Below are 24,775 nucleotides of genomic sequence, written 5' to 3' on the forward strand. Positions count from 1 at the left end.
CTTTCATCTCTCTTTTGGGGGAGGGTTTTTTCCCATTGGGTTTTTCTCTCTTTCCCCACTTTGTGAGGGATTTCATTGCATTGATTTTCATGCATTTGCATTTGTACATGGGTACCTAACATGGCCTCATAGCCAGGACCCATCTTGCATTGCTTAGTTGCATTGTAGACTTAAGTGCATTCCCCTAAGTTGCAATTAAGGGGGGGTGTTGGTGTAAATAATTATTCATCTTGGATATTATTACACTTTACTTAAGTTTACTTAGGATAATGCATTTCATAGTAGTGTGGGTATGAGACACTTGGGTGTTTGTGCCACATTGGGATAGTGTGTGTAGGAGAAATTTCACCTTTTATGGTGTTGATTGTGTTGTTACACTCCACTCTTGTTGTTACACTCCACATTCAGTGGGTGATCCACCTCATGTGGACTATTATATTATTTCTCCTACCTACCCACACCTATTTCCTACCTACCCTTGTTTGTTATTGAGCCACATGTCATGTTTGTGTGCTCACATATCCCTAGCCTTGCCTATATAAGTAGACTCATCTACATTGTATGTAACTATGTAATTTGATTATTGATCATTTTCTATTGATGAGAATACAGTTTATTCTTGTCCTATATCGTGTCTCTATTTTGTACATTTCATTGAGCTCTTCATCTCGGCAAAATCTCACAATAGGCAAATACAGGCTGAGGACCCAACACTCCAGATTCATTCTTATCGCATCACAAGCCTAAAATACTAGTCGCCAACTTTGCACTGGGGCCAAAAATGGCAATAAAGCTATCCGACAATATTTTAGGGTTTTAACAGCGATTATAATCATAGAATACTACAAAACGTGGGACTGGGAGTAGAAGAGCAATAACAACATACATGCAATTGACAAGAAAAATGTTGATCTCGTTTATATGGAATTGACATCTTTGTCCTTTGCAATTCTCAACGCTTATTTATATGGAGGGAAGGCTCTTGGTATATGCACCTTAAAACTACTTACCTTTGCTTTATTTCGAAACAAGGTTTTTATTCTATCATTTTTTCTTCGATTGTTTTAATCCATCGCCTGCAACTAGTCGGTTTACATTTTGTTTTCAACAAGTTTTTAGCATAGAGACTATGTGTTCATCTCACGAAATTGCATGAAATTGTGGAAATAGATTCAGACCAAATCAAGTGTAACGTTTGGTTCTGATCTCTGCAGGAATGACTTACAAAATGCCAGTTTTCCCTACGTTGATTGTTCTCCTGGTATGTATTTTGTAATCATATAATAAATACTATTGTCTTTTTACTAGACGAAAAATAACTTGCCAATAACACTCTCGTGTTTATGTTGTTTTCGGTAGTGTGTGCTTGTCAGCAAGGCCGCCAATTTGGAGGATGAAAGGGTTTGTCCAGCACTAGATTACTGGAACCTGAAGTTGCCCAACACATCTGTTCCCAATGCTCTACGCCAAGCCATTTGTCCTCACACCATAGCAGATCATCAGCTTGAAGATGTTAAGGCTGGAGATGTATCCATATCTAGTCAGAAGTATATTGTACCCGGAGGAGGAGATATAACCATATATGGTCATAAGTACATTACACCTCAAGTAGGAGATGTATCCATTTCTAGTCATAAGTATATTCCACCATCCATCTCTAGTCATAATTATATTCCACTTCGAGGAGGAGATATAACCATATATGGTCATAAGTAAATTACACCTCAAGTACGAGACGTATCCATTTCTAGTCATAAGTATATTCTACCTCAAGTAAGAGATCTATCCATTTGAAGTCATAATTATATTCCACTTCGAGGAGGAGATATAACTATATATGGTCATAAGTACATTACACCTCAAGTAAGAGATGTCTCAATCTCTAGTAATAAGTATATTCCACCTCAAGTAGGAGATGTATCCATCTCTAGTCATAAGTACAATCAAGCAATAGAAAAGAACCCATTGCACCAAAGAGGAGATATGACCCTATATAATCGTAAGTTTATCTTTAATAGGGACTCATCACCCCAAGGAGACATAATCCTAGCTAAGGATCCAAATCAAGCAAATGTTGAGTACCATGGGCAATTATTGGCGGTCGATCCTTTATTGTCAATTTTCTTCTTTGAGAAAGATTTACATATTGGAACCAATATGATGGTGCATCTAGAGGTCTTAAAAGCCCAAGATTTAGTAGGTTTCCTTCCACGTAGCATGGCAAATAAAATCCCATTCTCACTAGAGAAGCTACTTGTAGCTCAAGATATGCTCAACATACCTCAAGGTTCCCGCATGAGTATTATCATGGAAGAGACTTTGAAAAAATGTGAAAGTCCAGTTATCAGTGGCGAAACAAGATTTTGTGCAACCTCAATGGAATCTATGATAGACTATAGTACTGCAAAACTTGGAAGTAATGATTTGAATGTATTGGTTACAAATCTTCCCATCAATTTCAATTCTGAAAATCATCAATACTCTGTCACCGCTTTGTTTGCTGAAACCAATTCTAGTTCCAAGCATGTTATTTGCCACAACTTAATGTATCCATATGGTATATACATGTGTCATGAGGCTAAAGGAACCGAGATCTTTGAAATATCTCTCAGTGGCCCAAGGACATATGGAAGCTCTATACCAGTGAAGGCAATATGTCATGCAGACACTAGTGGTTGGAATCCAGAGCATGCAGCCTTCGTGGCATTGAACGTGAAACCAGGCGAGGAAGGAATCTGCCATTTCATGCTTGAAGGAACTATTGCATGGCTACTTGCCAACTGATTAGGAGCTTATATTTTAAGTACATGTGGTTTGTTTATCTATACCTCCTATTTAATCCTTGAATCAGTTTGTATGAAAATGTGTTGTGTTTCTAAATATGCACTTCTTTTTCTCTCTATAAAGGTGAACTCCATCTAGAAGGGCTTACCTTATGGCTACTCAGGTGGAGAGAGTGTTCAAACCAAAATGGACACGTTTTGGTTGTTCACTTTCAGCGCCTCTTTACTCATATTTCTATGTTGTATTTTATGCTACTACACTATATATAGATATTCTATGTTTTCTTTTTTAATAACTCAAGTAGTAGATATTTCGTATAATCATAGTTTTTTCCTTTGTTTTCCATGTATTTATTTGTTATTATCAATCATAAAATCTAAAAACTAACTTTTTATATGCAATGTTGATATTAATTACAAGATAAATCTCATGTAATTTGACATTTGTTTTTCAAATGTGAAAAAACATATTTATACAACTTATTATTTTTATTCTTTATATAGACAAATCTAATATTTCACACTAAATATTTAATTAGTATGTTTATTTAGTTGACAAAAATATGTATTAAATACATTTCATGATTTAAATTAAAAAAATATTTTTTTACTTTCAATAATTGAAAAAGAATTTAAATTTTGTTTCGAAATTTTTAATTGAATCAAAAGGAATGACATTATTTTTGTATCATTAAAATTTGATTGGTGATTTTAATAAAATTTATACTAATTATCAATATGTAATTGGCTAGTAAGTTGTTATATATTGTTTGTAATTTTTTTAATAACTTTGAATATTATATTAAATTTAATATATCATATATAAATAAATTTTGTTCAAGTAATATAGATATGTTTAAGATAATTGTCCTATAATCATAGTTACTTTTATAATTAATTTAAAAATAAAAGAAACTATTAAATTAAGACATAAAAGATCACTTAACCTATGTTTAACTAAAAAATAACTTGTTGTAGATTTGAATTATGAGATAAATAAAAAATCCAGAAAAGATTTATTTTTTGGATTAAATATAAAGTATCAAAATTAAATCTTCGTCGCATTAGTTCATGAGTCTGATCAGCAGGGGACGAATCAAGACTTACAAAATACATCATACCCACTTACTTATAAAATATAGGAGTTAGGTAGAAAAAAAACAATAAAGAACTACACCCCATAGTCAATCAAATGATCTGTTCGTATCTGCTAAACTGTTGTTTCCAGCTAGGGGAACCCATGCAGTCCATCCATGGTCCCCTTCCATCCAAACTTCAATAAGACCATTAATAATTTGTTCTACATGAGGGTGTGCATTCTGGGTACGAATTCGTTCTTCTTCTCCATGAACAACATCCATCCTAGCTTGTCTTTGTTCCCGTTGGTGCATGAACCTCAATAGGGCCTGTTCAAACATGGTATTGTTGCTACCAACCCGGTCCCATGTACAACCATTAGATAATTCCTTCAAATAAATAATTGTACAATCATCCTTGATCCATTGATCAAATGTTCCTTCATCTAACCTGAGGACTATGGTAACCTCTAGGGAAACTAAGTGAAAAATGAGTCTCCTCAGTGACTCAATAAGGTTCCTAGATTTACCAGTAAAGACATCATCATTGCGAAATTTCCATATCAGCCATAAAATATCTAGAGAAAGACAAGACCAAAAGAGACTAGCCAACTTCTTGCAACCTTTAATGAATCCAAGGCAAGCATCCAAGAAAGAAACAGAGCTATCACCAAATTTTATACCAAAAATTTTCCACACTTCCTTAGCAAAGTGAGAGTCAAAGAAAACATGTTTTACAGTCTCAGGGAGGTGACATATTTTACAAATGAAGAAGTTTCTCTCAAAGTCTTTCAAGGGCAGTTTATGAAGGATCGGCTGCCAGCTAAAGAAGTTTTTTTTGGTTCTGAGGTACCTACCCTGAATCTCATGAAATAATTACTCTAGCATTACGGGGGCCAGACAAGGTTCCAAGAGGAGTTAAGGTAATCAAAGATGCAGTCAATATTTAAAAGGGAATCATAGATAGTTTTGGCCTTGAGGAGGGGTAGAGGCGTGCCATCTGACCAACAAAGGACAACGAGGGGAGATTGAGAGGGGCAATAGGGGTGTTGGGATAGGATAGGGGAGAGGGCATCTCTAAGGAGTTTAAAGGTTCTAGATTGAGAGTGAGGAATACCAAATTTGATGGAGAGCTCCTTCCAAGAGAGAAAACCTCCATTCTGCATAATATCATCCAATACCCTGATGTCTTGGTTATGCCAATTAAGGGCAGAGAAGCCTTGCAATATATAAAAAGGTTTACCATTATGCTTAAAATTCCACTAGATGGATTTATCCCATGTGATAGAATCTAAATTAGCAGACAGTCTAATAAACTTCCTTATAGCTTCCCAAGCTTTTCATAGTTACTTGAATACGTCAAATCCAGATGGAGCCACCTGAAAATCACTTACCAACAAGTCACCTAAAGGAATATTCTTCCATTTTTTGGCTCTCTTTGGAGCTGATTGGGAAATATTGTCTAATAAGAACTTTCCAAGGATCATTGTCATCCATGGTCCTAAAAAACCCATTTAGATGCTAGAGAAATACCTTGCAACCTCAGATCTTTGAGACCCATACCGCCCTTTTGTTTCTTGATAATACACCATTCCCATTTAACAACGTGCTGCTTCCTACTACCTTTCCCATCAGACCAAAGAAAATTTCTGATTTGTTCCTAGATATAGTTAAATTGGTAGTTGCAAAAGTGTCAGGCTAAGGAATACTAGATGTTATATGAAGACATAATCTTTTGGCATACCTGGAATCTTCCTACCAAAGACAAAAAATTTATGTTCCATTTAGATAACTTCTTATCAATCTTTTTTCTAATCCACTCCCACATTTCTTTCAAATTAGGGACAATGGAGAAGGGAATGCTAAGGTACTTCACAATTTGATTTGAACCTTCCCATTTGAGAGGGAATTTACAAAGACATCTCGGTGGAGCTTCCTCCCATCCTAGGAAACAGTATTTATGTAATGTTATTTTGCTTCTAGAAGCATGGCAGAATATATCTAGGATCTCCAACACGGCCGATAGATTACCTTCTTCCATTTTCATTAAAATTGTTGTGTCATCAGCAAATTGATTGTTTCTTACTTCATCCCCATTAGGGAGACTGATACCTTTCACCTTGGGAGAAACTTCGTTGTTATTCAAAAGGTAGGAAAGAGCATCAGTAGCAAGAACATAGAGAGCAGGTGCCAGGGGATACCCCTATCTGATAGACCTAGACAGTAGGAAGCTTTCAGATCTTAATCAATTAACTTCAACCATGGAATTAGCATCAGAAAGAAGAGTCTTGATAATATTACAGAATGAACCAAGAAAACCTAAAGATTTAAGCATTTGGAGGATAAAATCCCACTCTATCCTATCATAGGATTTTTCAAAGTCGATGAGTTGCATGGAACGTTGTTGCCTAGAGTGTTTGGACCAACTTGAAGCTTCCCAACAAGTTACCAAATTTTTTAGGATATACCTTCCTTTAATAAAACTAGTCTGAGTTGGACAAATAATCCTAGGAAGAATGCTTTCCAATCTCAGAGCAATCACTTTTGCCAAGATCTTATAAGAAACATTTGGAAGGGTTATCGTTCTCTAATTTTCTATTAAGGCCCTGTCTCCATCTTTCAGAAGAAGTTTAATGAGCCCTTTATTTATCTTCTTCCCCAGAGTACCAGAGCCAATGGCTTCCTCATATAAAAGAAGAAGATCATCAGCTACCCAGTCAATGTTCTTTTTGTAGAAGTCAACTGGGAAACCATCTAGACTAGGCAATTCGTCATTATTTAAAGAGGTGATGGAAATATTTATTTCCTCCTTAGTAATAGCTTTTCCCAATAACTCTTGATCCCCATTTGAATGTTTCTTAAGAACAACCATATTATTGATATTCCTAGCCCTAGATTGTTGTTCCCCCAATGTTCTGAGGTGAAAAGATTCTTATAAAACTATGCAAAGGAATTAAAGATAGCTTGGGGATATGAGATGTTCATATTATCCTCCTAGATATTGTAAAATTCTATCCTTGGCCTCTTTTATTTTCAACATGTCGAAAGAGTATTTGGAAGCTTTGTCCCCTGCATCTATCCAATTCAACTTGGCCTTGGTTCTCCATCCCTTAATTTTGGCATTTTGAATCTTTCTAAGCATGGATTTAGTACTTGACATTTTATTAACAAGACCCTCATTACTGGGGTTATTCTAAAGATTAAGCTCATCATTGCATAAAGTACTATGCCACAAGAGTTCATTCCTCCTCACATCCTTAGCTATTTTTTTACCAACTATTTGGCACAGGACTCTCCAGGAGCAGATCTTCTGGCTCCATTTATGTCAGTATGAATAATGTATTTTATTGTTCTTGTTAAACATTCTGATAATCCTCATCCTCCAATGGGTTGACATTCAACAAGAAAGAGTTATTCCTCTCATATATATTAGAGGACATATCCAAGAATCCCAAAGAGATCTGGATAGGGTGATGATCATAAAGGGTATATGAAACCACATTGTATTTATCCCCTTTATTGTCTTTTAGAATTGTGAACACATCTTTGTTGTAGTAAAATTTGTCCAATCTACAATAGACTCTCCTACTAGGTTGCTAGTAGTTACACCATGTATACCAAATATCCTTATGTTCTTCCTTTCTACCCACAATAGGATCGAATAAATTTAGTTTATAAATCATTAGGTCCAAGAATAGCCTCTCCAGCCCTTTCCACTCAAACCGAGAGCCACCCAGCTTATTCCGAGCACATTCAACCATATTAAAGGCTCCCCCAACAAACCAAGGGATATCCTCAAGAGAGGATATCCAATTCCAAATATTCATCCTCTCCTTGTATTTAGTTGGAGAATAAAGAGAACATACCCCAAACGCCCTATGATCATATTCCGCAAACATTCATAAGGCCCTAGCACACGGTGACTGGCCCCACCTGACAACCTTATTAGTCCAATTGGGTTTAAGCAAAATAGAAACTCCCCCTTTCCCCTTAGCATCATTAGTGAAGTAGATGGGCATCCCTCCAGATATACTTGAGACCAATCTCTAAAGTAAACCCAACTGCCTTTACTTCCTCTAACATTAGACAATCTAACTGATTCTGCAAACTGAGGAATCTTTTAACAATAAATTTCCTATCAGGAGATTCAAGTCCCCTAATATTCCATGAGATTTCCTTGAACATCATAATCAACATTTAAAGAGAGGTATCCATAAAAGGTGTGAGCCCTTCATCACACTTTGGCCCTACAACATTATCAGAAGAAAGATTAATCTCAACTAAACCTGAAGAGTGATGCCTACCCCTCTTCTTTCTTGAATCAGATATCTCCTCAGGACCCAGAGAGTCCTTCCTAATATTATTTTCTTTATTCACTCTAGGAGATCTCTTCTTCTTAACTTTCTTTGATTTTACATCATAAAATACTTTCTTAGCAATGCCCGATCCCATATCAAAGTTAAGAGCCTCTGGACAGAAACTTTGAGCGTTAATCTTAGAGAAGCATTGATAAACATCCTTAGACATTACACCTTCCAATCCTCCATTCAGGATAGGGGTAGAAGGTAAAGATATGAGAGCGCTGTCACTAATAAGGTCACCAAGAGTAAATCTCAGGGTGTTCATATTTAATTGAGGGCCCCCAATTTCTTCATAAGTTTCAGAGAGAGTTTTAAGAGACTTTAACCACAAAATAGGGCTACAGACTTGATCCTCAACGTTCAAAAAATCTTTATTACAACCCCCAGAAGGATCTGACGAGCATCCATCTATCCCCAGATCTACACTAATGGCTCTATTAGCAGAAGGAGACCCTTTCTCTTTCCTTGTATCGCTATCCAAAGTGGAGGATAAGTTTGGACAAGAGTGAATTTCAACTTTTTGAGAGGTGATAACAAATTCCAACTATTTTCTAGCCTCTGTGACTCTTTTTAACTTTTTCAAGACCAATTATTGAGCATTTTGAGTTATAGGTCCCTTATTTGCCTCAAAGACACCATTATTACTATCGAAACAAAATTTTGTAGGGGTGCATCTTTAGCTTCTACAAGGGCCTATTAATAAAAGCAAATGCTTTCATCAATGGGGGAAGCGGGTGCTTGAGGAGATGGAACAGGAGGTAGAGGAAGAAAGGGAGACTCGGATTCCAGGTGGGAAGGAGAGGGAGTGGGGTGAGGCGGATTGGGTGGCCCAGATTATCGGGAGTTATGTGAGGCAAGTATCGGGAAATCCTTTTTAATACGACCACCCTCCTACAAATAAAGCAAACATTAATGTCTCCCAACACCACTAAAGGGAAACAATAGGAAACTTTGTCAACAATAATTTCAAGTTCAGCAGGGATATCACAACCAGGGTTAAAAGCAATTAGGGATCTTGCATCCATGTGCTGGAGAAAAGCAGAGGAGGAGCCAACCTTCAAAATTTTGCCCATGGTTTGGCAAGCCTAGGGATAGAATTCCATAGGAACGGAGGAATATTTTTAATAACTACCCATATAGGGCTAGGGAAGGCCATAATCTCTTTCGCACATGATTTTGGACACCATTTTAAAGCCCTAAAATAGGCATTACCAATATTCTAAAATTATTTATCTAAAACTTTACTTTGGCTTACAGGGTCATTGAAAAGCAAAACAAATAAACCTCTTTGTATCATTCTACAATATGAGTAATGAAGCCCAAATTTCTTGCTACATACATCCTGCAACCATTTTTTTAAAAACTATCTGGACGGGACCTTGTCTACATCTAAGGCAGCAAGAAAGATTGTGGACTCCCTAAGCCAGGTAATTTCACCAAAAATAATAACAGACATAGAATCAATAGGCTTAATGATAATCTTGTCGGTAGGAACCTTACCTTCGAGGTCCATGGACTCGGTTGTAGTATCCTCGGTTTCAACTTTGGCCTCCGTAGGGAAATCAAACTTGTTGCCTTCTAGTGCTTGCCAAAAAGAACGATGCCCACTCAAAAGATTTGTTTTAAATATAAACAATAATTATTTATTCAAAATTATGTTATTATTCTCTATATAGATTAATCTAATGTTTTAACATAAAATATTGAATTTGTATCCTTTCTTATTCTATGATAATATTTATAGACTATAATTCATTATTTAAATAATTAGTATATTATTTTTAGTTTCAAAAATTTAAAAAGAATTTAAAATTTACCGTGACTTCATAATTAAGTCAAATTGTGCAATTTTATTTTGTATGGAACATAATTTAATTATTTAAAAAATAATTTTTAATACTAATCAAGAACATGTTTTTGGTTAGTAATTTATTACATATCATTTATAATCATTCGTTAGTTTTAATTTTTATAAAATACTTTCAATAATGATATTTTTTTCTACAAAATTATTAATTTGTAAATTTACATATATGAGTTGGTATTTAACAAATTAAAATAATCATATATAATATTAAAGTTAACTAAAATACTTAACATTAAGATGCATTAAATTTTTGTTTTAATGCATTTATGCACTAAGTTGAACATTTGCATAATATAATCTACCATGCCATTATTCATCCCATTTATGCATTCTCATATATTGCTCTATATTTTATCTATACCTACACATATTTGTCTATACCATCATAAATTTTGGCTCTGTTTAGCAGTCCGTGCCTAATCTTTTGCAAATGGGCTTGTCATGGGTCCAAATTGGAGGCTTTGGTGCCTTTCCCTTTGTGTAGCCAAAAGGGGCTCGGCACTAGTTCTTAGTGCTAGTGTCCTCCCAATTTGGCTCCAAATTCTAATATTTGAATGTCATCTCTTGACCCTTAATGGTTGTAACCTTATTATCATCTTCTCTTAGACAATTAATATGATGGTTCAAATACTATATCAAATATTTCTAATATTTCTAGTCAAGTTAAATTAACTTATGGTTAATATCAACTCTACTTTCACTTTGTGGAAAATACTTTAATTACAAAGCCACCAAACTATTTATAATTTAAAATTAATATAATACTTTACATACTATATCTAATTTTCATAATATTTTTTAGTCAAGTAAAAATTAACTTATGATTAATATCAACTATGCTTTCACACGATTATATTTATGTGGAAACATATAACATCTAATTACCTAATTGCCTTTCAGTTCAAGTTTCTCACAATATTTTTAATTGGAAACGATTTGTAATAAGGAACTCTTCTTTTTTCTTTTTTTTGCATTATAGAAAAATACCTACCTTGGAGACGAATTCAACGTATATTATTCTAAATGAAATGAAAGATATAGACGCAATGAAAGATTATTGGAGATGTGAAAAGTGATGAGTCAAATTCAGACAAATTGATATAAAGAACAATAAATGCAGTAAATTTTCACATGTCGAGAAAACAAGAGAAAGTGGGTTGTCAATCGTGTCTTGGAAATCTACTTATGAGAAAGAGAGTCACAGGCAAATACAGGCTGAGGACCCAACACACCAGATTCATTCTTATCGCATCACGAGCCTAAAATACTAGTCGCCAACTTTGCACTGGGGCCAAAAATGGCAATAAAGCTATCCGACAATATTTTAGGGTTTTAACAGCGATTATAATCATAGAATACTACAAAACGTGCGACTGGCAGTATCATGAGAAGAGCAATGACAACATACATGCAAGAAAAACGTTGATCTCGTTTATATGGAATTGACATCTTTGTCCTTTGCAATTCTCAGCGCTTATTTATATGGAGGGAAGGCTCTTGGTATATGCACCTCAGAACTACTTACCTTTGCTTTATTTCAAAACAAGGTTTTTATTCTATCGTTTTTTCTTCGATTGTTTTAATCCATCGCCTGCAACTAGTCGGTTTACATTTTGTTTTCAACAAATTTTTAGCATAGAGACTATGTGTTCATCTCACGACATTGCATGAAATTGTGGAAATAGATTCAGACCAAATCAAGTGTAACGTTTGGTTCTGATCTGTGCAGGAATGACTTACAAAATGCCGGTTTTCCCTACGTTGATTGTTCTCCTGGTATGTATTTTGTAATCATATAATAAATACTATTGTCTTTTTACTAGACGAAAAATAACTTGCCAATAACAGTCTCGTGTTTATGTTGTTTTCGGCAGTGTGTGCTTGTCAGCGAGGCCGCCAATTTGGAGGATGAAAGGGTTTGTCCAGCACTAGATTACTGGAACCAGAAGTTGCCCAACACATCCGTTCCCAACGCTCTACGCCAAGCCATCTGTCCTCACACCATAGCAGATCATCAGCTTGAAGATGTTAAGGCCGAAGATGTATCCATATCTAGTCAGAAGTATATTGTACCCGGAGGAGGAGATTTAACCATATATGGCCATAAGTACATTACACCTCAAGTAGGAGATGTATCCATTTCTAGTCATAACTATATTCCACCTCAAGTAGCAGATGCATTCATCTCTAGTTATAACTATATTCCATTTCGAGGAGGAGATGTAACCATATATGGTCATAAGTACATTACACCTCAAGTAGGAGATGTATCCATCTCTACTCATAACTATATTCCACCTCAAGAAGGAGATGTGACCATATATAATCATAAGTACATTACACCCCAAGTACGAGATGTATCCATCTCTAGTCATAAGTATATTCCACTTCGAGAAGGAGATGCAACTATAAATAGTCAGAAGTACATTACACCTCAAATAGGAGATATATCCATCTCTAGCCATAACAAGTATAGTCATAAGTACAATCAAGCAATAGAAAAGAACCCATTGCACCAAAGAGGAGATATGACCCTATATAATCGTAAGTTTATCTTTAATAGGGACTCATCACCCCAAGGAGACATAATCCTAGCTAAGGATCCAAATCAAGCAAATGTTGAGTACCATAGGCAATTATTGGCGGTCGATCCTTTACTGTCAATTTTCTTCTTTGAGAAAGATTTACATATTGGAACCAATATAATGGTGCATCTAGAGGTCTTAAAAGCCCAAGATTTAGTAGGTTTCCTTCCACGTAGCATGGCAAATAAAATCCCGTTCTCACTAGAGAAGCTACTTGTAGCTCAAGATATGCTCAACATACCTCAAGGTTCCCGCATGAGTATTATCATGGAAGAGACTTTGAAAAAATGTGAAAGTCCAGCTATCCGTGGCGAAACAAGATTTTGTGCAACCTCAATGGAATCTATGATAGACTATAGTACTGCAAAACTTGGAAGTAATGATTTGAATGTATTGGTTACAAATCTTCCCATCAATTTCAATTCTGAAAATCATCAATACTCTGTCACCGCTTTGTTTGCTGAAACCAATTCTAGTTCCAAGCATGTTATTTGCCACAACTTAATGTATCCATATGGTATATACATGTGTCATGAGGCTAAAGGAACCGAGATCTTTGAAATATCTCTCAGTGGCCCAGGGACATATGGAAGCTCTATACCAGTGAAGGCAATATGTCATGCAGACACTAGTGGTTGGAATCCAGAGCATGCAGCCTTCGTGGCATTGAACGTGAAACCAGGCGAGGAAGGAATCTGCCATTTCATGCTTGAAGGAACTATTGCATGGCTGCTTGCCAACTGATTAGGAGCTTATATTTTAAGTACATGTGGTTTGTTTATCTATACCTCGTATTTAATCCTTGTATCAGTTTGTATGAAAATGTGTTGTGTTTCTAAATATGCACTTCTTTTTCTCTCTATAAAGGTGAACTCCCTCTAGAAGGGCTTACCTTATGGCTACTCAGGTGGAGAGAGTGTTCAAACCAAAATGGACACGTGTTGGTTGTTCACTTTCAGCGCCTCTTTACTCATATTTCTATGTTGTATTTTATGCTACTACACTATATATAGATATTCTATGTTTTCTTTTTTAATAACTCAAGTAGTAGATATTTCGTATAATCATAGTTTTTTCCTTTGTTTTCCATGTATTTATTTGTTATTATCAATCATAAAATCTAAAAACTAACTTTTTATATGCAATGTTGATATTAATTACAAGATAAATCTCATGTAATTTGACATTTTTTTTTCAAATGTGAAAAAACATATTTATACAACTTATTATTTTTATTCTTTATATAGACAAATCTAATATTTCACACTAAATATTTAATTAGTATGTTTATTTAGTTCACAAAAATATGTATTAAATACATTTCATGATTTAAATTAAAAAAATGTTTTTTTACTCTCAATAATTGAAAAAGAATTTAAATTTTGTTTCGAAATTTTTAATTGAATCAAAAGGAATGACATTATTTTTGTATCATTAAAATTTGATTGGTGATTTTAATAAAATTTATACTAATTATCAATATGTAATTGGCTAGTAAGTTGTTATATATTGTTTGTAATTTTTTTAATAACTTTTAATATTATATTAAATTTAATATATCATATATAAATAAATTTTGTTCAAGTAATATAGATATGTTTAAGATAATTGTCCTATAATCATAGTTACTTTTATAATTAATTTAAAAATAAAAGAAACTATTAAATTAAGACATAAAAGATCGCTTAACCTATGTTTAACTAAAAAATAACTTGTTGTAGATTTGAATTATGAGATAAATTAAAAATCCAGAAAAGATTTATTTTTTGGATTAAATATAAAGTATCAAAATTACATCTTCGTCGCATTAGTTCATGAGTCTGATCAGCAGGGGACGAATCAAGACTTACAAAATACATCATACCCACTCACTTATAAAATATAGGAGTTACGTAGCACAAAAACAATAAAGAACTACACCCCATAGTCAATCGAATGATCTGTCTGTATTAGGTAAACTGTTGTTTCCAGCTAGGGGAACCCATGCAGTCCATCCATGGTCCCCTTCCATCCAGACTTCAATAAGACCATTAATAATTTGTTCTACATGAGGGTGTGCATTCTGGGAACAAATTCGTTCTTCTTCTCGATGAACAACATCCATCCTAGCTACCAACCTGGTCCCATGTACAACCATTAGATAATTCCTTCAAATAAATAATTGTAAAATCGTCCTTGATCCATTGATCAAATGTTCCTTCATCTATCCTTAGGACCACGATAACCTCTAGGGAAACTAAGTGAAAAATGAGTCTACTCAATGACTCAGTAAGGTTCCTAGATTTACCAGTAAAGACATCATCATTGTGAAATTTCCATATCAGCCATAAAATATCTCGAGAAAGACAAGACCAAAAGAGACTAGCCAACTTCTTGCAACCTTTAATGAATCCAAGGCAAGCATCCAAGAAAGAAAAAGAGCTATCACCAAATTTTATACCAAAAATTTTCCACACTTCCTTAGCAAAGTGAGAGTCAAAGAAAACATCATTTACAGTCTCAAGGAGTCGACATATTTTACAAATGAAGAAGTTTCTCTCAAATTCTTTCAAGGGTAGTTTATGAAGGATCAACTGCCAACTAAAGAAGTTTTTTTTGGTTCTGAGGGACCTGCCCTGAATCTCATGAATTAATTACTCTAGCATTACGGGGGCCAGACAAGGTTCCAAGAGGAGTTAAGGTAATCAAAGATGCAGTCAATATTTAAAAGGGAATCATAGAAAGTTTTGGCCTTGAGGAGGGGTAGAGGCATGCCATCTGACCAACAAAGGACAACGAGGGGAGATTGAGAGGGGCAATAGGGGTGTTGGGATAGGATAGGGGAGAGGGCATCTCTGAGGAGTTTAAAGGTTCTAGATTGAGAGTGAGGAATACCAAATTTGATGGAGAGCTCCTTCCAAGAGAGAAAAAATCCATTCTGCATAATATCATCCAATACCCTGATGTCTCAGTTATGCCAATTAAGGGCAGAGAAGCCTTGCAATATATAAAAAGGTTTACCATTATGCTTAAAATTCCACTAGATGGATTTATCCCATGTGATAGAATCTAAATTAGTAGACAGTCTAATAAACTTCCTCACAGCTTCCCAAGCTTTTCATAGTTACTTGAATACGTCAAATCCAGATGGAGCCACCTGAAAATCACTTACCAACAAGTCACCTAAAGGAATATTCTTCCATTTTTTGGCTCTCTTTGGAGCTGATTGGGAAATATTGTCTAATAAGAACCTTAAAAGGATCATTGCCATCCATGGTCCTAAAAAACCCATTTAGATGCTAGAGAAATACCTTGCAACCTCAGATCTTTGAGACCCATACCACCCTTTTGTTTCTTGATAATACACCATTCCCATTTAACAACGTGCTGCTTCCTACTACCTTTCCCATCGGAACAAAGAAAATTTCTGATTTGTTTTTAGATATAGTTAAATTGGTAGTTGCAAAAGTGTCAGGCTAAGGAATACTAGATGTTATATTGTGAGCACATCTTTGTTGTAGTAAAATTTGTCCAATCTACAATAGACTCTCCTACTAGGTTGCTAGTAGTTACACCATGTATACCAAATATCCTTATGTTCTTCCTTTCTACCCACAATAGGATCGAATAAATTTAGTTTATTAATCATTATGTCCAAGAATAGCCTCTCCAGCCCTTTCCACTCAAACCGAGAGCCACCCAACTTATTCCGAGCACATTCAACCATATTAAAGGCTCCCCCAACAAACCAAGGGATATCCTCAAGAGAGGATATCCAATTCCAAATATTCATCCTCTCCTTGTAGTTAGTTGGAGAATAAAGAGAACATACCCCAAACGCCCTATGATCATATTCCACAAACATTCATAAGGCCCTAGCACACGGTGACTGGCCCCACCTGACAACCTTATTAGTCCAATTGGGTTTAAGCAAAATAGAAACTCCCCCTTTCCCCTTAGCGTCATTAGTGAAGTAGGGGGTGGCATCCCTCCAGATATACTTGAGACCAATCTCTAAAGTAAACCCAACTGCCTTTACTTCCTCTAACATTAGACAATCTAACTGATTCTGCAAACTGAGGAATCTTTTAACAATAAATTTCCTATCAGGAGATTCAAGTCCCCTAATATTCCATGAGATTTCCTTGAACATCATAATCAACATTTAAAGAGAGGTATCCATAAAAGGTGTGAGCCCTTCATCACACTTTGGCCCTACAACATTATCAGAAGAAAGATTAATCTCAACTAAACCTGAAGAGTGATGCCTACCCCTCTTCTTTCTTGAATCAGATATCTCCTCTGGACCCAGAGGGTCCTTCCTAATATTATTTTCTTTATTCACTCTAGGAGATCTCTTCTTCTTAACTTTCTTTGATTTTACATCATAAAATACTTTCTTAGCAATGCCCGATCCCATATCAAAGTTAAGAGCATCTGGACAGAAACTTTGAGCATTGATAAACATCCTTAGACATTACACCTTCCAATCCTCCATTTAGGATAGGGGTAGAAGGTAAAGATATGAGAGCGCTGTCACTAATAGGGTCACCAAGAGTAAATCTCAGGGTGTTCATATTTAATTGAGGGCCCCCAATTTCTTCATAAGTTTCAGAGAGAGTTTTAAGAGACTTTAACCACAAAATAGGGCTACAGACTTGATCCTCAACGTTCAAAAAATCTTTATTACAACCCCCAGAAGGATCTGACGAGCATCCATCTATCCCCAGATCTACACTAATGGCTCTATTAGCAGAAGGAGACCCTTTCTCTTTCCTCGTATCGCTATCCAAAGTGGAGGATAAGTTTGGACAAGAGTCAATTTCAACTTTTTGAGAGGTGATAACAAATTCCAACTATTTTCTAGCCTCTGTAACTCTTTTTAACTTTTTCAAGACCAATTATTGAGCATTTTGAGTTATAGGTCCCTTATTTGCCTCAAAGGAACCATTATTACTATCGAAACAAAATTTTGTAGGGGCGCATCTTTAGCTTCTACAAGGGCCTATTAATAAAACCAAATGCTTTCATCAATGGGGGAAGCGGGTGCTTGAGGAGATGGAACAAGAGGCAGAGGAAGAAAGGGAGACTCGGATTCAAGGTGGGAAGGAGAGGGAGTGGGGTGAGGTGGATTGGGTGGCCCAGATTATCGGGAGTTATGTGAGGCAAGTATCGGGAAATCCTTTTTAATATGACCACCCTCCTACAAATAAAGCAAACATTAATGTCTCCCAACACCACTAAAGGGAAACAATACGAAACTTTGTCAACAATAATTTCAAGTTCGGCAGGGATATCACAACCAGGGTTAAAAGCAATTAGGGCTCTTGCATCCATGTGCTGGAGAAAAGCAGAGGAGGAGCCAACCTTCAAAATTTTGCCCATGGTTTGGCAAGCCTAGGGATAGAATTCCACAGGAACGGAGGAATATTTTTAATAACTACCCATCTAGGGCTAGGGAAGGCCATAATCGCTTTCGCACATGATTTTGGAGACCATTTTAAAGCCCTAAAATAGGCGTTACCAATATTCTAAAATTATTTATCTAAAACTTTACTTTGGCTTACAGGGTCATTGAAAAGCAAAACAAATAAACCTCTTTGTATCATTCTACAATATGAGTAATGAAGCCCAAATTTCTTGCTACATACATCCTGCAACCATTTTTTTTAAAACTATCTGGACGGGACCTTGTCTACATCTAAGGCAGCAAGAAAGATTTTGGATTCCCTAAGCCAGGTAATTTCACCAAAAATAATAACAGACATAGAATCAATAGGCTTAATGATAATCTTGTCGGTAGGAACCTTACCTTCGAGGTCCATGGACTCAGTTGTAGTATCCTCGGCTTCAACTTTGGCCTCCATAGGGAAATCAAACTTGATGCCTTCTAGTGCTTGCCAAAAAGAACGACGCCCACTCAAAAGATTTGTTTTAAATATAAACAATAATTATTTATTCAAAATTATGTTATTATTCTCTATATAGATTAATCTAATGTTTTAACATAAAATATTGAATTTGTATCCTTTCTTATTCTATTATAATATTTATAGACTATAATTCATTATTTAAATAATTACTATATTATTTTTAGTTTCAAAAATTTAAAAAGAATTTAAAATTTACCGTGACTTCATAATTAAGTCAAATTGTGCAATTTTATTTTGTATGTAAAATAATTTAATTATTTAAAAAATAATTTTTAATACTAATCAAGAACATGTTTTTGGTTAGTAATTTATTAAATATCATTTATAATCATTTGTTAGTTTTAATTTTTATAAAATACTTTCAATAATGATATTTTTTTCTACAAAATTATTAATTTGTAAATTTACATATATGAGTTGGTATTTAACAAATTAAAATAATCATATATAATATTAAAGTTAACTAAAATACTTAACATTAAGATGCATTAAATTTTTGTTTTAATGCATTTATGCACTAAGTTGAACGTTTGCATAATATAATCTACCATGCCATTATTCATCCCATTTATGCATTCTCATATACTGCTCTATATTTTATCTATACCTACACATATTTGTCTATACCATCATAAATTTTGGCTATGTTTAGCAGTCCGTGCCTAATCTTTTGCAAATGGGCTTGTCATGGGTCGAAATTGGAGGCTTTGGTGCCTTTCCCTTTGTGTGGCCAAAAGGGGCTCGGCACTAGTTCTTAGTGCTAGTGTCCTCCCAATTTGGCTCCAAATTCTAATATTTGAATGTCATCTCTTGACCCTTAATGGTTGTAACCTTATTATCATCTTCTCTTAGACAATTAATATGATGGTTCAAATACTATATCAAATATTTCTAATATTTCTAGTCAAGTTAAATTAACTTATGGTTAATATCAACTCTACTTTCACTTTGTGGAAAATACTTTAATTACAAAGCCACCAAACTATTTATAATTTAAAATTAATATAATACTTTACATACTATATCTAATTTTCATCATATTTTTTAGTCAAGTAAAAATTAACTTATGATTAATATCAACTATGCTTTCACTTTGTGGTAAAATAATTACATCTCTTCGACTAATTACTATAGCTACATTATAAGGGTTGATCAATATAATCATATTTGTGTATTTAAAAAATAGTAAATAAATAATATATGCAACTTTAAAAACTAATATCTATATTGTCTTCAAATTATTATACCATATCTAATTAGTTATCTATTTTTAACTTTCATTCAATGTAAATGAAAATTATATGATCATATGAGTATACATTAACACGATTATATTTATGTGGAAACATATAACATCTAATTACCTAATTGCCTTTCAGTTCAAGTTTCTCACAATATTTTTAATTGGAAACGATTTGTAATAAGGAACTCTTCTTTTTTCTTTTTTTTGCATTATAGAAAAATACCTACCTTGGAGACGAATTCAACGTATATTATTCTAAATGAAATGAAAGATATAGACGCAATGAAAGATTATTGGAGATGTGAAAAGTGATGAGTCAAATTCAGACAAACTGATATAAAGAACAATAAATGCAGTAAATTTTCACATGTCGAGAAAACAAGAGAAAGTGGGTTGTCAATCGTGTCTTGGAAATCTACTTATGAGAAAGAGAGTCACAGGCAAATACAGGCTGAGGACCCAACACACCAGATTCATTCTTATCGCATCACGAGCCTAAAATACTAGTCGCCAACTTTGCACTGGGGCCAAAAATGGCAATAAAGCTATCCGACAATATTTTAGGGTTTTAACAGCGATTATAATCATAGAATACTACAAAACGTGCGACTGGCAGTATCATGAGAAGAGCAATGACAACATACATGCAAGAAAAACGTTGATCTCGTTTATATGGAATTGACATCTTTGTCCTTTGCAATTCTCAGCGCTTATTTATATGGAGGGAAGGCTCTTGGTATATGCACCTCAGAACCACTTACCTTTGCTTTATTTCAAAACAAGGTTTTTATTCTATCGTTTTTTCTTCGATTGTTTTAATCCATCGCCTGCAACTAGTCGGTTTACATTTTGTTTTCAACAAATCTTTAGCATAGAGACTATGTGTTCATCTCACGACATTGCATGAAATTGTGGAAATAGATTCAGACCAAATCAAGTGTAACGTTTGGTTCTGATCTGTGCAGGAATGACTTACAAAATGCCGGTTTTCCCTACGTTGATTGTTCTCCTGGTATGTATTTTGTAATCATATAATAAATACTATTGTCTTTTTACTAGACGAAAAATAACTTGCCAATAACAGTCTCGTGTTTATGTTGTTTTCGGCAGTGTATGCTTGTCAGCGAGGCCGCCAATTTGGAGGATGAAAGGGTTTGTCCAGCACTAGATTACTGGAACCAGAAGTTGCCCAACACATCCGTTCCCAATGCTCTACGCCAATCCATCTGTCCTCACACCATAGCAGATCATCAGCTTGAAGATGTTAAGGCCGGAGATGTATCCATATCTAGTCAGAAGTATATTGTACCCGGAGGAGGAGATTTAACCATGTATGGCCATAAGTACATTACACCTCAAGTAGGAGATGCATCCATTTCTAGTCATAACTATATTCCACCTCAAGTAGCAGATGCATTCATCTCTAGTTATAACTATATTCCATTTCGAGGAGGAGATGTAACCATATATGGTCATAAGTACATTACACCTCAAGTAGGAGATGTATCCATCTCTACTCATAACTATATTCCACCTCAAGAAGGAGATGTGACCATATATAATCATAAGTACATTACACCCCAAGTACGAGATGTGTCCATCTCTAGTCATAAGTATATTCCACTTCGAGAAGGAGATGCAACTATAAATAGTCAGAAGTACATTACACCCCAAATAGGAGATATATCCATCTCTAGCCATAACAAGTATAGTCATAAGTACAATCAAGCAATAGAAAAGAACCCATTGCACCAAAGAGGAGATATAACCCTATATAATCGTAAGTTTATCTTTAATAGGGATTCATCACCCCAAGGAGACATAATCCTAGCTAAGGATCCAAATCAAGCAAATGTTGAGTACCATAGGCAATTATTGGCAGTCGATCCTTTACTGTCAATTTTCTTCTTTGAGAAAGATTTACATATTGGAACCAATATGATGGTGCATCTAGAGGTCTTAAAAGCCCAAGATTTAGTAGGTTTCCTTCCACGTAGCATGGCAAATAAAATCCCGTTCTCACTAGAGAAGCTACTTGTAGCTCAAGATATGCTCAACATACCTCAAGGTTCCCGCATGAGTATTATCATGGAAGAGACTTTGAAAAAATGTGAAAGTCCAGCTATCAGTGGCGAAACAAGATTTTGTGCAACCTCAATGGAATCTATTGTAGACTATAGTACTGCAAAACTTGGAAGTAATGATTTGAATGTATTGGTTACAAATCTTCCCATCAATTTCAATTCTGAAAATCATCAATACTCTGTCACCGCTTTGTTTGCTGAAACCAATTCTAGTTCCAAGCATGTTATTTGCCACAACTTAATGTATCCATATGGTATATACATGTGTCATGAGGCTAAAGGAACCGAGATCTTTGAAATATCTCTCAGTGGCCCAGGGACATATGGAAGCTCTATACCAGTGAAGGCAATATGTCATGCAGACACTAGTGGTTGGAATCCAGAGCATGCAGCCTTCGTGGCATTGAACGTGAAACCAGGCGAGGAAGGAATCTGCCATTTCATGCTTGAAGGAACTATTGCATGGCTACTTGCCAACTGATTAGGAGCTTATATTTTAAGTACATGTGGTTTGTTTATCTATACCTCCTATTTAATCCTTGTATCAGTTTGTATGAAAATGTGTTGTGTTTCTAAATATGCACTTCTTTTTCTCTCTATAAAGGTGAACTCCCTCTAGAAGGGCTTACCTTATGGCTACTCAGGTGGAGAGAGTGTTCAAACCAAAATGGACACGTGTTGGTTGTTCACTTTCAGCTCCTCTTTACTCATATTTCTATGTTGTATTTTATGCTACTACACTATATATAGATATTCTATGTGTTGCTTTTTTAATAACTCAAGTAGTAGATATTTCCTATAATCATAAGTTTTTTTTTCTTTTTTCTCTTTTTGTTATTATCAATCATAAAATCTAAAAATTTATATTTTACATGGAATGTTGATATTAATTACAAGATAAATTCTCATGTAATTTGACATTATATTTGTTCAAATGTGAAAAAACATATTTATACAACTTAATATTGTTATTCTTTATATAGACAAGTCTAGTGTTTCACACTAAATATTTAATCAATGTGTTTATTTAGTTCAGCAAAATATGTATTAAATACATTTCATGATTTAAATTAAAAAAAAATAAAATTATTTTCAATAATTGAAAAAGAACTTAAATTTTGTTTCGAAATTTTCAATTGAATCAAAAGGAATGACACTATTTTGTATCATTAAAATTTAATTGGTGATTTAAATAAAAATTTATACTAATTATCAATATGTAATTGGTTAGTAGTTTATTTTTTAATAAGGGAAAATAGGTTTTGATGGGCCCCTGAAACCCATTACAGCCAAAAGATCAGAAGATTTACATTAAAGCACAAAAAAACGTAAAAGAAAACACCAAAGAAATGGACCGCTAACGAGAAAAATGCCAGCAAACTAGAGACAGCTAGTCAAAAACCAAGAGGACCGACAAAAAGAGCCCAAGTTTAGGTTAAGTTCTGAAGCATTTTAGCGGCTTCCATCTCTAGTTGTTCCATATTATCAGCCACCCGCTTGATTTCCTCAATTTCCTTGCTATGGCTTTGCATCTTTTTGGTACTCGCCCACGTTCTTCTCCCAAGCCCAGTCTCCTTGTCCTCTGGGGTATCTTCTTTTACTTCAATGATGCCCGCCGAATCCTTATCCCCATGGTCATTCTCAAGGTTACTGATAAGAGTCTTAATACTAGCCAAGGCAGCCTTAAGAATCTTGTAACTTTGCTCACCAATCTTTCTGAGCATGCTCTCAACTCCGTCAAGTCTTTTTTCAATTGCCCCTGCTCTGTTCTCTAGGCTAAGAAAGATATTACGATTAGCATTGATGATCTCCTCTGCATTACTAATAGATTTGGTAAGCTTGCTGAGACAATCAGGGAGGGAATTGAACTTACCCAAGCCTAAAGCTTCTAAACTCTCATTTTTTCTTGCTTCCTGGGCTTGCTTGGTTTTAATGCTAGTAATTTCCTTTTGCATCTAGAGGAGCACCAATTTGAAGCTATCCATGCCATTATTGATACAGAGGTCAATATCCAGGTGATTCGCTTCCTGGATATTGTCACCTACAGTCTCAAGATTCACTTCTAGTCCTACCTCCCTGACATCAAAGCTCTGAGCTTCTTTCATGGCCATATCCTCCCCCATCAGGCCCTTATCCTTAAAATCAGTCATGAGAGGTGACTGATTCTTGGTTCCCACATCCTTAGTTTTAGGAATCTTCCTTTTCTGCTTATGGCTCACAAGGGTATGGACCTCCTCACTTTCAGTATCTATGTCATAATCAGTCTCATTATCCTCCTCATACTAGCTATCCTCATCCTCCCCTCTCTGCTTTGTTTTGGCCGACCCTTTATTTTGTTTCCCATTCTCTATTTTTCTATTTTTCCTGCTTGACCCATCAATTTGGGGGTCGTCCTTCGTCTCAACTTCCATGTCATAGCCTTTTCCTTCCTCATCATCAGATTCATCGAGATCCTCTTCCAACTCAAAGAGCTATATTCAGATGGATGGTAGTGTTCTTGATGTGATTATACGGAATCACCAGCAAACCTTCATACATTGTTGGGTTGATGTTAGGGTTGGATATTGCATCCTTGATCCTAGCATTAAGGGCACAGAAAAGATAATATGGAATAGAAATTTTATCTTTATACCTAAAGTGATTAAGTAAGACAAAATGGTAGTTGTAAACCCTAGTATATCTACCATAGAGAGTGATAAATTTCAGTATAGCAAGCATAACCCTTTGCCAAATTAATTTAATTACCTTTAGTGAGAAGTAGGTATGGCTGCCCTTCACCAGTCTAGCCTTCTCCTCCTCATCCTTCAAAACTTTCTTCACAGCAACGTTTGAAATCTTTTTGTCCCTGTAGAACTTGATGTGGT

At 35.0% G+C, this 24,775-nt stretch overlaps 3 protein-coding genes across 3 annotated transcripts; all 3 read left to right on the top strand.

Moving 5' to 3' along the window:
• Nucleotides 1-2,217: 2,217 nt before the first annotated feature.
• Nucleotides 2,218-2,784, top strand: LOC131049717 (BURP domain protein RD22-like). The gene has a single exon (XM_057983782.2). It carries the CDS (start codon nucleotides 2,218-2,220, stop codon nucleotides 2,782-2,784), a length of 567 nt encoding a protein of 188 aa, XP_057839765.2.
• An 8,739-nt stretch (nucleotides 2,785-11,523) lies between these two features.
• On the top strand, nucleotides 11,524-13,416 carry LOC131049718 (uncharacterized). The gene is made up of 3 exons (XM_057983783.2): nucleotides 11,524-11,587; nucleotides 11,817-11,863; nucleotides 11,962-13,416. The coding sequence occupies exons 1-3, from the start codon at nucleotides 11,524-11,526 to the stop codon at nucleotides 13,414-13,416; spliced, it is 1,566 nt and encodes a 521-aa protein (XP_057839766.2).
• A 7,083-nt stretch (nucleotides 13,417-20,499) lies between these two features.
• On the top strand, nucleotides 20,500-22,392 carry LOC131049719 (uncharacterized). The gene is made up of 3 exons (XM_057983784.2): nucleotides 20,500-20,563; nucleotides 20,793-20,839; nucleotides 20,938-22,392. Exons 1-3 carry the CDS (start codon nucleotides 20,500-20,502, stop codon nucleotides 22,390-22,392), a joined length of 1,566 nt encoding a protein of 521 aa, XP_057839767.2.
• The last annotated feature ends 2,383 nt before the right edge of the window (nucleotides 22,393-24,775 follow it).

The sequence above is a fragment of the Cryptomeria japonica genome, chromosome 1 (assembly GCF_030272615.1).
Source record: "Cryptomeria japonica chromosome 1, Sugi_1.0, whole genome shotgun sequence".
Classification (NCBI taxonomy): Eukaryota; Viridiplantae; Streptophyta; class Pinopsida; order Cupressales; family Cupressaceae; genus Cryptomeria; species Cryptomeria japonica.